Below are 13379 nucleotides of genomic sequence, written 5' to 3'. Positions count from 1 at the left end.
ATAAATAAACAAACAAACAAATAAAATCTTTTTAAAAAAAGGAAAAGAAACCTTTATTATTTCTGGTACTCTCTTCTAGCCTATAGGGTAACACTGTACACCAAATAAATCAATCAATCAATCTTTTAAAAAAAAAGAAAAGAAACCTTTATTATTTCTTTGTTATTAGAGTCATGTCTCTAAAGTCCTGCATTTATATTTAAAATAACAAATTTGCAAGTAGAGGGCAGAGAAAAGATAAATTAATATGTATGTTTGATTTTACTTAATATTGGCTATACATGCATTAGTAAAAAGAAACAAAGATGAGGTGCTGGCAGCCTTGCTCTGTGTTTAGATCCTACCTGGATCACTAAGCAAAAACTTAAATGGCGCTCTGAAGAGCCTTCATGAAGGACAGTTAACAAATTAAAGAGTAAGGTGAGCCAGCCAGCTGTTTTGAGGTATCAGAAGTGAAGTCAAGCAGAAGCTAGGTCACCAGAGTTTTACACTCCATTAACTTGCAAGGATCTAACTTTTGTTTTTATACTACTATTAAGTTATTAAAAATTACATGTTAAATATATGTAACAATGGTAACTAAAATATAACACATTGCATATTTAAAGTTTGGTACAAATATAGGTTTTAAATGTTTTACTTTATAAAATGGGTTAAAAAGTGAATTTACTAGTCAGCTTGATTTAATCATTCCACAGCATCAACATATCAAAACATGATATACACATTAGTGCCTGTGTGTGTGTCTATACACACACACACACACACACAATGATTTTTATCAATGAGAAAAAATTAGATATTAGTTCTAGGGTTGTCTTTTATAATGTTAAAGAGTTATAGATAACAAATAATGCTGATTTTATTCAGGAAATTAAAGTGTAAATATTTGTTAGGTAAACATTTGTCTTTGTCGTAGATTTATTTGTGTGTGTGTGTGTGTGTGTGTATATATGTGTGCATCATGGTACACTTGTGGAGGTCAGAGGACAGCTTTGTACAGTCATTTCTGTCCTTCCATCTTTACATGTGTTAAGGTTGCTAGTTCACATAACAGGCACCTTTACCTACCGACTCATCTCGCCAGCCTTCTATCAATCTCTGGTGATTGTAGTTTATAAAATTCTTAAGTAGTTCTTTGAAGTCATGTAACAAATTAATTTTCAAATAATATAACTAGTTTGGTCTTTAAAAATTAAATGGTTGACAGAATAGTACTATTGATTAGTTAATAAGGTCAACAGTGGTTTGGCATAGGTCATTACAACTCAATCCAGACCCAATTTTTCTAGGTGTCATTGGTCCTGAATCGAGTTAGGCAAGAACAGTTGCTGAGATCATCACAGATTTATTTCTTTAGTGAAGCCTGAAAATGTCAGTCATTCAACAAATTGTGTACTACCCACTTGTTCTTTAGACTGTTGTAATTCTTCATGGTAATCAATAAAAATCATAAGTTACATACTTTGTCAGGTAGCATTTTTATGATAAACAGAAGAACCAGAAGGAGACTACTTTAAGGAAAGGACTTGCAATTTTAACATTAAAACTCTAGCACAGGCCAAGCACAGTGAAGCATGCCTGTAATCCAAGCACTCAGGAGGCTGAGGCAGAAGGAAAAATTTGAGACCAGCTTGGCCTGCATAGTTAGGTCCTACTTCATTAATATGGTAGTAAGGAATGAAATTACCACAAAGACATAAAGGATATGAGTATCCATGTGAGCAAGGGCACTCCAAACAGAATGGCTAAAGCACTGAGCCTAAGACAGAAGTATATTTAGCATGTTTGGGGAACCTCAGACATGTATTCTCAGTGAAGTGGAAAGATGTGCAGGGTTGTGATCATATTTCATTGATAAGACTTGAGTTTTACTAGGACTGTTGTGACTGCTGTGTTGAGAGATGGGGTAAGCAGAGCTCAGTAGAAGCAGGGCTAGACGCCAACTGTGGTTGGTCTTTAGACTCGGGAGCTGTGCTAAGAGTAACTTACTCCAGAGTCTACGCTAAATTTCAGTCCTAGCTCTTTTACTATTGGAATAAGTGACTGTATTTTATTTCTTTATCTCCTAATTGCAAAATAAGAGTAAAATAATATTTTATACAATCATAGTAATAATTAAAGTCATAATAAAGCACTTTGGACATGTCCTGGAAATGTAAACCCACAACAACAGTTGGTAGTTTGCATGTCAGCATTACCGTCCTGTGTACCATTTGTTTCCACTGCCACATAGTTTAACGTTGGTCGTTTCCTTTCCATACATGTGTGAGCATCGCAGTTCAGACCACAGAATCTTGCCTGCTCTTTTACACTCCTGTCTAACTGACTTCCTTTCTTTCTTCCTGTTCCAATCAGTCTTGTACATTCTTGTTAAATTATCACATCCTTTTATGTTCTGAAACCTTAATTCTTTTTCTCTTTGGTTATGGACACATTCACTCAGGGTATCCTGTAATTCCAGCTTTCCCTTAGGCAACACAAGTATACACTTTTGCATACCTTTCCTCACGCTGTGTGGCTTCTTTGCCATTCAAAATACCTTTATTTTTACCTCAGAACACTGTGATCTGTACCTTCTACTTCAATTCCAAATGTTTCAAATAGTTTAGATTAAGAATTCTAGTGATATTCCTCACTTTGTACTGACTTATTTGCATACTTCTCTGGTCTCTAACTTTAGAACATTAGATACAAGGTTTAGCATCTCTTTCATCTTTGCATATATATTCTACCATAGTTAACAGATATTTAGTAGATGTTTTATATTTACAGATTTATTCTCTTTTAATTTGTTGTTTTGCTCTAGAAATGATCGACAGGATCAAGTGGCTGAGCTTGAATGTGAGGAAAACATTATCCCAGATTCACCAATAACATCCTTTTCATTTTCTGCCATTAACCGACTACGAAAAAAGGAGAATCTCCATGTCCGATACATAGAACAAACACATTCTAAATTGGAGCACTCTGTATGTACAAATGGTAAGGGTCAGAGTTGTGTTTTAGCTGCTTTTGTAAAATCTTCACTTACTGTTTTTATGTAATCTGGTTTGGGGGAAGGAAGATGAACGGTGTTCAGATAATCAAGGATATCACTGTGACTTTAACTTCCTTTAGTAAAATGACTAATGGTATTTTTCTGCTGGCATTAAATACAGACATGAGCTGTATGTCTATCTGAATATGTGCATAATTTATGTGTGTGTTTGTGTCTGAGTAAATATATATGTGCCTGGAGCTCATCTGTGAGGTCAGAATAGAGTGTTGGATTCCTTGGGACTGGAATTACAGGAGGTTGTGTGCTACATGCCTTGTGGATGCTGGGAACCAAGCCCAGAAACTGCAAAAGCAGCAAATGCTCTTAACTGCTGATTCATCTCTCCAGCCCTCTGCATAGATTTTTTTTTTAATGTATACACTTCATTGAACTTATTTCTTTTTTCTTTTCGAGACAGAGTCTCTCTGTACGTACCCTTGACAGTCCTGAAACTTACTCTATAGATCAGGTTGGCTTCAAACTCACAGAGATCGGTTGACTCTGCCTCCAGAGTGCTGGGATTGAAGGCGTGTGCCACTATGCCTGGCTTAATGTTTCCCTTTTTTTTTTTTGAGACAGGATTTCTCTTTGTAGCCTTGGTTGTCTTGGAACTTGCACTGTAGACCAGGCTGGTCTCCAACTCAGATCCCCCATCTCTGTCTCCCAAGGGCTGGGGATTAAAGGCATGCTCTATCATGCCTGGCTTGTGAAAACTTTTTAATTCCATCCCAGTTTACTATGTCAGCTAAATGCTTCAAAAATTACTTTCTCAAGTGGTCTTATACTTGTAGCTTATGTGACATGACATTGTGATTGTTTTTTAATTGCCTATTTAAACTTAAGAACAAAGACCAATTCTTAATCCAGAATATTTTAAATGTTTTGAAAAAGGAGGTCTGTTAAATTGTAGAGATATTTGTATAAAGTGAATACTTTATGCTTTAAAAAGTAAGTAGATCTATGTGCCTGGAGAGGTGGCTTAGTAGATAAGAGCAATTTAGTTACCAAAAAAACCACATAGTATAACACAGCCATCTTTAATTCTAGTTCCATGAGACTCATTTCCCTTACCTGGTCTCCACAGATATCAGGCACATATGTAAATACACAGATATACATGCAGACAAAACACCCAGATACATAAACTAAAAAAAATAAATGAATCTAGGATTCTGGAGAGATGGCTTAGTGGTTAAGAGTACTTGTAACTTGTGCTTGCATAGGACCTGGGTTCATTTCCAGCACCTGCATGGTGGCTTACACCCATCCATAACCCAAGTGCCAGGGATCTGATTCTGACATCTGTGGGCATGTGGTATATGCAGGCAAGACACACATACATATAAATGTGTAAAACAGATAAATCTTAAAAATTAATTAGATCTTTATTCTTTGAAAGTGTAAATAAGTGTTATTACATTTGTACTGAAAGTAAAAGTGTACTGGTCCCATAAAGAGACCCGGAAAACTAGACTAGAATTAAGTGGAGAAGATGATGAGAGGCAGGGTACAGGACAACACAAAAGGCCCTTTGAAAAACCACATGGAAACCTGCTACTGTAGAAGTTTCCTAAAATATATACAACTGTGGAAGGAATTTATATAGAGTCACCATATATCGGGGGAGACAGTGTCCCAACTAGACATCTTAAGCCACCAAGTAAAACTTCCAGTGCCAGAAATGGGTTACATCTAGTTGAATTGTTGGCCACCACCTCACAGACATCACGGGCTGTTTCCAAGGCTGTTGGCTGCTCTCCGTAACCTGATGGTAAGGCCCTCTTGCTGGAGACACAACTTATTTATGTTATTGAACAGGAAATTGAGTTGGTGCCCAGCTAGAAACTTTACCCCTCTTGACTAGCTAGCATTCATGGTTCTGGAAGGTTTTATGCACTAGAAGAGGAGAAAAACAATCACTTTCACCCAAGTACAAAGCCTGCAGTCTACAGCAGACATCTATCTGCCTACAAAACAATAGTGGCACAAATGTTATGGAAGTAATCAGTCACTTTTTTTTTCTCTGTAATCAAATATTTAATCTCATAAAAACCTTTGCCCGCTTAATGTAAATCCCTTGTAAATAATACATTAAAATGAGCACAACGAGGTTATTGCAGGCAGGACAGCTCCCTTCCTCTGTAGACACAGGTCGTATATATTGTTATTTCCCTGGGCTTCCATGTGTTAGCTTGTTTAATCCTTGTAAGTCAGTAGAAAGTGTTATTAATTTTACAGATATTGTAACCACAGGGAGGTTAGGTGACTTGGCCCAAATCACACAGCTGCTCAGTGACAGAGCTTGGTTTTGGATCCAGGTGGCATGACTGGAGTGTTTAATTGACTCCTGAGTTACATCACTTCATTCTATACAAAAGTAAGACTTTGCTGCCCAAAGTATGGTCCTTAGATGGACGACATGATCATGATCATCTTCTGGAGTTAGTTATAAAGGTCACATCTGGAACTCTACTGCAGCCTTACAGAATCTCCATTGGAAAAGGATTACCAGATGGTATACACACGTGCTTAGATAGGGCTCTAAGCTCTAAGTCAGTGCTTTATAGACAGAAATGTATTTACCAGCAGTTTAATCAGTCACTTTTTGATTGGATTTAGGGCCTACTTAATGAGATGGAACCCCTACCTGATGCTACTAATGTGGACAAGAACCTGGAACTAGATAGGTTATGGATTTAAGGGGAAAAGCTACTACTGTTATTCTGCCAAAGGCATATAGCAATAAAATTACTCCTGCTGACATATTGCTGTACCTATAGAGCAGAGCATTTTTAAGTCCCTATCAGAGAAGCTTCTTGCAATAGATGGCAATTAACAAAGATGTACAACTGAAAACATTCAGAGAGTGAAAGAGTTTGAAGCACTTGACCCTAAATGGGATGTCTTTATCAAATTTATATTGTGGAGGCTCAGGGATGTGTACAAAAGAAGAGGCTGAAAGATTGGAAAGAGTCAGAGGTGGTAGATGACTCCAGGAAATAGATTCTTCAAGACACAGCAGGACTGACACACATGAACTCACAGAGACTGTGACAGTGCACACCAGACCTGCAGAGGTTTAAACTAGACCAGCTTCCAGCACTGAGAATGGGAAGTGGGCACAAAGGCCTATCCCTAACTAAGAAGCTATTTGCAGTCAATAACTTACTGGGAGAGGAAGTGTCACTAGGTTTATCAACCACATTCCAGGCAGGCCTCATGCCCAGGAGTAGTTAGTTAGCCAACACAAAACAAACTCATTCCATGGGTTGTTTTGTTCGTTTCAGTGTGTGTGTGTGTGTGTGTGTGTGTGTGTGTGTGTGTGTGTGTGTGTGTGCGTGCTCACTATTTTTTTAATTTACTTTGTTTTGATGGGGTTTTAGAAATTTTTTTTCCGGGTTTTGTTTTTGAGAGCAAGAATATGAAGTTGAATTGGTAGGGAAGATTTGGGTGGAGAGAGTCTATGATTAAAATATATTGTATGAAAATTTTTAATAGAAATTAAAATTCTAAAAAAATTTGTTACATCTTTATTTGAAAAATATAAGACTTGGCAGTTTCTTCCAATTGTGAGTTTTCATCACCATCTAGTGGAAAACAAAAGAAATGTTTTTAAATCCTTCATCTAATTGGAGTTAACTTAACATATAAGACCCTGTGTCTTAAGTGAGCATTTATTGATCTTTAAGTTTGGGCAGAATATGAACCGTGATCTATTCATTTGAATGTATAGAAAATGGCTGTGGTGATTTCATTAGTAGTCATTTGTATCCGTAAGTGTTCTGTCTTATTTCCTAATTGTAGGAAACAGGCGTATAACATAAATACTTTAAAACCTAGTTTTAATCTTACTCTTCTTTTTTTAACTTAGAAAATAAGAATAATAAGAAATAATTTAATGACTTAATTAGTGTGATTCTTTTTATCATATTTACTTAACAGTTTTTTAACACTTTTTAGTTTTCAAGTTATAATTAAAGTACAGCTCCATTCCTTTACCTTGTCCTTTTGTCTTTGAACTAAGTCTTTAAGTAGTAAAAGTATTTCCAATAAAGCACACTTTAGAGTTTCCTTTTAGGACAGATTGTAAAGAAAGACGACCCAATAACATGTTCACTAAACGTAGTACTTTATCCCATAGAAGGAAAGTGTCTGAACTGTCACTACCTAGGTGACTTCGGTCAGAAGAAGCTAACTAGTTCCAGTCCCCTCTCTCCCAGTATCCTAGCCTGCGCTTTGTTTCTCAGTGAAACGTAAGACTTGTGAGAATTGTGTCAATAAAATAGTGGTTGTAATGCATTAAAGGCAAATTTATATTGACTTATCAGAATAAAGCTTGATAACATCTTTTTCATTGTTTATTACGTAACTTTTTTTTTTCTCAGAATTAAGAAAAATTTCCAAGGCTTTAGCTCCTGCACCACATAACTCTGAGGAACATGAAATTCTAGTAGCCGACACTTGCAATCAGAGTCACTCACCCCTGTCTAGTAAGTAGATACTGAGGTTTAAGTTTAAGACTGTGATTGTTGGTAGGCAAAAATGACCAACAGTCAGAATTAGGCAGTATTTTAAAGGTATGGGAGGGTTGTTGTTGTTTTGATTTTGTTTGTTTGTTTGAGACAGGGTTTCTCTGTGTACTCTTGGTTGTCCTGAACCTGCTATGTAGACCAGGTTGGCCTCAAACTCAGAGATCCATCTGCCTCTTCCTCCTGGGTGCTAGGATTAAAAGTGTGTGCCACCACCGTCCGACTTTAAAGCTTTGTTTGAAAAAGTAATGTTATGCTAGTATTAATTCATGTTCCTATCGAATCTAATACTAAGTTCTAACAGTTTAAGTAAAAAGACTTTATTTTGATTTATTTCTTCATCCATTAAGTATTTAAGAGTCTTCTGTGTCAGGCACTAAACAAGGCCTTTGCTGTTTTAGAGATTTCAGTCTGGTGATGGGAGAAGGAAAACAAAATTATGTCAGGCAAAGTCAAGGATGTACTGTTACTGCTGATTTTGCCCCTGTTAGGTCTAGAATTCCAGTGATCCTGAGTGGGAAAAGTGACCAGATAGAAGGGTTCCAGGATCTCCAGCACTCCTCAGCTGCAAGGGAGAGCTGCTGAGTTTTCAGCACCGTTGTTAAGAGTTAAGATATGGTGTGAGTTGGGACCTTGGCAGTTGGGTGAGGATCACATTGGGTGACAGAACACTGTGCAGAGAGAGCTTGAGTGTGGAGTTGAGAAGAGGCTATAGGGAGCGTGGAGAGAAAGGAGGGAAGGGAGAGTCACAAAGACAGAGAAACAGAGGCAAAGAGGAAGCAGAAGAGAGGTAGAGCTACTTGCTTCTGCAGGAATAAAGAGATTGGAAGTGCACAGAACTTGCCTCTTAAAGGGACCTTTGCCCCAATGTACAGTCAGGGAGCTACTTGCCATGGGGTACCAGGTTCCCAATTCTAAACATCCTCCAAATTTTACTGATTTGTGCTGTCTCCATGTCTGTTTATGAGATCTCTGTACTGATTTGTACGGTCTCCATGTGTGTTTATGGGATCTCTGTACTGATTTGTACGGTCTCCATGTGTGTTTATGGGATCTCTGTACTGGTTTTAGCCACCAGCATCATTGGAACTGTTTTAAGTACATTGCTTCATTCTCCTGTCAGAGTTTGCTTCTTGGCCGTGAGTCTGTCATAGTCAGAATTACCCTTTTTACTTGAGTATTTACATCTGGACTGTCAAAATATGGATCTTTTCCTTGTTCACAAGAGAAATTCTGAATTCTTTTTTGGTTTTTCGAGACAGGGTTTCTCTGTGGCTTTGGAGCCTGTCCTGGCACTAGTTCTTGTAGACCAGGCTGGCTTCGAACTCACAGAGATCCGCCTGCCTCTGCCTCCCAAGTGCTGGGCTTAAAGGTGGGCGCCACCACCGCCCGGCTGAAATTTTGAGTTCTGAAGCATAATTTGACCCCTAATTCACAGGTTTGGGCTCACGTCCTTCTACTTTCATCTTCCTGGCTACAATTCAGTTCCTGGCTATTAAGTCACATGTAGTCCTCTGAACAGCAGGTTTTTTTTTTTTTTTTTTTTTTAATATATATCTTTATCCTTAAAGATACCTAAAACTTTATTTCTGTTTTCCCAATCTTGTTAAATGGCCAAACTTCCCTTTACCTTAGGGGCCACTTTAGGCATCAGTTTGTATAGTTTGTCTTAACTTCCCAAGGGAGATTTAGGGGCCTGCGTTTAAAACTTTGTTATATTTTTTACATTTTTTTTTGCAAATTCTTTTTTTCCCTCTTAGAAAACAGAAATTCTGTTTTCACCTTTCAAGTGTAATCACTAAGCTCCTTGAGAAGAAAACATATAACATGCTTGTGCTAAAATACCTGTAACCCATAGCTGTTTATAGAAAATATTTTGGACCTTTTGAACCGAGTTTAAAATTGGTTCACTGCCATCTTAAAAATAGTACCTTGGTTTCTTTGTTTGCTTGATTGCTTGTTTGCTTTTTGCTAATCTTTTTTGTTGTTGTTAATACCTTGATTCTTCTCCTAATCTTTTTTTTTTCAATATATCTCATCTCTAAAATTGTGTAGTGAGCATTCTTTGTTCTTACTTTAGAAATGTGTGGAAGGAGCAGTTATCCCACTGATAAGTCAGCTTTCAATCTAGACACTGTTGTCGCTGAAACACTTGGACTTAATGCTCAAGAAGAGTCTGTAAGTAATCACTTAGTTTGATTATATAAATTATTAATAACTGATATGTCTACTTGGATCTATCTTTAAGAATTAAACAGGCTAGTAGAATATGCTGAAGAAGCAGAAACAGAGGGACTGTGAGAATGAGCAGGAGGACAAAACATTTTTAATTTTACTTAATTAACTTTTTTTCATTTTTTTACATAAAGACTACAGTTTCCCTTCCATTATCTCTTCCTGTTCCCTACCCACCCCCACCTTCCCATCCACTCCTCTTCTGTTGTGAGCTGCCTGATTTGAGTGCTGGGAATCAAATTCTAGTCCTCTAAAAAAGGATGTTCTTAACCACTAAGCTGCTTCTCTAGCCCAAAACTGTAGAGTTTTAGTCTCTTTGTTTGTAGTACTGGGTATTAGAACCCAGGGCTTCACAAATACTGGGTTAAGTTCCATTTTGATACAATTTTAAGGACTGAGGATTTAATTTAGCTCAGTGGCAGAGCATTTGTCAGGGCCCCAAGTCTGATTGCTAGTCCTACAAAAACAAGCAAATGACAGTTTTAGAACAGTCCTCCTTTGCTCTTGCCAGTGAATATGTGAATGCTCTTAGAAAATTGTCTCACTCTTGTATTCCGAAAACCCAAGTTGATTTTTTTCTTTACATTTGTTTTAACCTTTTTCAATTTATCCTAAAGTGACAGTGGTAACTTAGCTTTTGAACATTTAAATGTATTTAATAGTTTCTAGTTCTTACTATTCTCCATAAATCTACCAAGTTCAAGTATCAACTATATATTAAAGGAAAAGATATCAAAGGACTTTTCATATAGTCTGTTTCACAGGTCAGCAACATCTTTATTATTCTTGAATGTGTTATAGGCACAGAATCTCAAATCTACTGACCTTGTGTTTTAATAATTACTAATTGATTTGTATGCACATTAAATCTTGAGAATTCCCTTTAAAGGATTCTTTTAAATTCACCTGTGTTTTCTACCCTTCATCTTAATGTATTTTGATATTGAAATATTTCTATGCAGTTGTAAATTATACTTATGTAAAGTATTAAAATAATGGTAGTATCATTTTGTATGTTTTATTGTTATAAAATTTAGATAACAAAATTAGTTAAAGTCTACAGTATAGGACTGGAGAGATAGAGGACCTGAGCTCAGTTTCCAGCAACTACATGGTGACTCACAATGAGGTCTGGTGCCCTTCTGTCCTGCAGGGATACATGCAGGCAGAGCACTGTATACGTAATAAATAAACGACTCTTAAAGATTTATTAAAAATAAAGTCTACAGTATAAGGATATTTTATACATTCACAATACAACTCCCTTCTCTGGTTAATTACCTCTTTGCTCTGGTTTCTCTTACTTCATGTACTTTTGAGATTTATTTCATTGAAGCATTTATCAACTTTAAGCATATTTTTCTATTGAAGGAACCTCAAGGTCCTGCAAGCCCTCTTGGGGGTGAGCTCTACCACTGTCTTGAAGGAGATCACAAAAAACAGCCTTCAGGAGAATCTGCAGGAAGCAGTGAAGATAGTTTAAGGTAATTTGGAGCATATAGTGTTTGTTTGTTTTGTTTTGTTTTTAATGTAGTTCCATAAACCCTTTAAGGCTGAATTTCAGCAATACTCCATGTGCCTCCCACCCCAAGTGGCTTCAGATACTCATCAGGCAGCATTAAGAGCTCCCAATCTTGCTTTATCCTATTAAAGACATAGTCATTACTTTGTGTCTCCAAACACTAAACGGTGTGAAAGATGCATTTTACGTTTGTGTGAACCTTTATGTGTGTGTACCATGTATTCCCTGGAAGGAACAGTGATCAGAAGAGAGTGTCAGATCCCCTAGAGCTGGAGTTAGAGGTGGTTGTGAATTGCCATTTGGTTCTAGGAACTGACCCTGGACCCTCTGCAAGAGTTTTTGGTGCTTTTAACCCAGTGAGCCGTATTTCTAGCCCATTTTTTTGTTTTTGTTTTTCTCTAATTTTGTAATATTTAACTAACAATATATATGTTGATAAAGCATTTTGCTTGTTTTTTTAGAGTGTTTTGTGTTTTGATTTTTTTTGTTTTGTTTTGTTTTGTTTGTTTGTTTGGTTAGTTGGTTTTTCAAGACAGGATTTCTTTATGCAGCCCTGGCTTTTCTGGAATTTGATCTGTAGTGCAGGCTGACCTTGAACTAACAAAGATCTGCCTGCCTCAGCCTCTGAGAGCCAGGATTAAAGGCTTGCACCACCACCAAGCCTTGAATTTGCTTGAATTTTTTTTAAAGATACCTCAGTTACTTTGAGTTTATCATGATAATAACTTGTCAAGTGAGTTTTATTACCCGTTTCTATTTTCTTTAAACAGATAACAAAAATATGGTTCTATAAGGTTAACTATCTTGTTGAAGATCATATAGCTGATGAGAGCACTTACCAAGCTCTGTATTCAGTTCTGTAGTTTAAGAATTTTTCTCTCCCTGGAATTACTCATACGATTTAATAATAGCAAAAGACTTTTGAGTCCTCAGCGGATTTCATTCTGTCAAATGAGGTGAAACCAACATTGTTTCTTAAATTTGTTTTAATCATCTCCCTCTAGTAGGTAGAGAGTGCTTTACTGTTCTAAGAAATGTTTTCCTAGTATACTGGTCTTTTAATGTTTATCCTGCTTTTCAGTTTTAAAAAAATCTTATATCATTCTTTATTTATTTAGATTTTCAGACTCTACTTCAAAGACACCTCCCCAAGAATTTACTACTCGGGTCTCATCTCCTGTATTTGGAGCTACCTCTACTGTGAAAACACATTTGGGTTTGAATACAAGTTTTTCCCCTTCTCTTTTAGACATTGGGAAAAGAAACTTTCTGAAGACGGCTCCCTTTAGTAACATTTCTGCCTCTAAGTCAGAGAAAGCTAGATCAAAATCTGAGGACAGTGCTCTTCTCACACCTCATAGTCTGGGGTCTGAAGTGAATAAGGTCATTAGCCAATCATTTCCTAATAAGCAAATACTTATGAATAAAAATGTAAGTGAATCTGTAGATGAGCAGAGCAGTACAGATCATATTAAAGATGTTATTACTGATAAATATTTGGTGCCTTTGAAATCACTGGGCGGCAAAGCATCCAAAAGGAAGAAGACTGAGGAAGAGAGTGAACATGTAGTAAACTGTCCCCCGACCTGTTTTGATAAGGAAAATACTCTTCCTTTTCCAATGGAGAATCAGTTCTTCATGAATGGAGACCATGTGATGGATAAACCCCTGGACTTGTCAGATCGGTTTGCAGCTACCCAACGTCAAGAGAAGAGCCATGGAAATGAGACTTGTAAAAACAAGTTTAAACAAGTGACTATTTATGAGGCTTTGAAGCCCATTCCAAAGGGCCCTTCTTCAGGTCGTAAAGCCTTGAGTGGAGCCTGCATATTAGCCAGAGAGTCTTCAGAGGTGTCCTGTTTACAGCAGCGGTGTATCCTCCAGGCCTCTAGTAAAGGCTCTCCGGACCATAAAACACCCCTGCAGATAAAAGAGGAAAAGCCTGTCTTCAAAACTCCTCCGTGTTCACAAGAAAGTTCGGAGACAGAGAATCTTTTTAGTGATGTGAAGGTTTGTGTTCTATGTTCATCCATTTTGATTAAAATTGTTTGTG

At 37.0% G+C, this 13379-nt stretch overlaps 1 protein-coding gene across 3 annotated transcripts in view; it reads left to right on the top strand.

Annotated features, from left to right (window-relative positions):
- Positions 1-13379, top strand: part of Rbbp8 (RB binding protein 8, endonuclease) — an 86725-nt gene that overhangs the window by 50043 nt on the left and 23303 nt on the right. For all 3 annotated transcript variants that reach the window (XM_050160730.1, XM_050160729.1, XM_050160731.1), the window contains exons 7-11: positions 2810-2985; positions 7426-7530; positions 9650-9747; positions 11176-11288; positions 12445-13336. In XM_050160730.1, coding sequence (XP_050016687.1) covers positions 2810-2985; positions 7426-7530; positions 9650-9747; positions 11176-11288; positions 12445-13336 — 1384 coding nt within the window. The remainder of the gene's footprint in view (positions 1-2809; positions 2986-7425; positions 7531-9649; positions 9748-11175; positions 11289-12444; positions 13337-13379) is intronic.

The sequence above is a fragment of the Alexandromys fortis genome, unplaced genomic scaffold, assembly GCF_014885135.2.
Source record: "Alexandromys fortis isolate MF-2015 unplaced genomic scaffold, M_Fortis_MF-2015_v1.1 scaffold_104, whole genome shotgun sequence".
In the NCBI taxonomy this organism is placed as follows: Eukaryota; Metazoa; Chordata; class Mammalia; order Rodentia; family Cricetidae; genus Alexandromys; species Alexandromys fortis.
The sequence above is the reverse complement of the archived record's forward strand: the minus strand, read 5'-3'. Positions and strand labels throughout refer to the sequence as shown.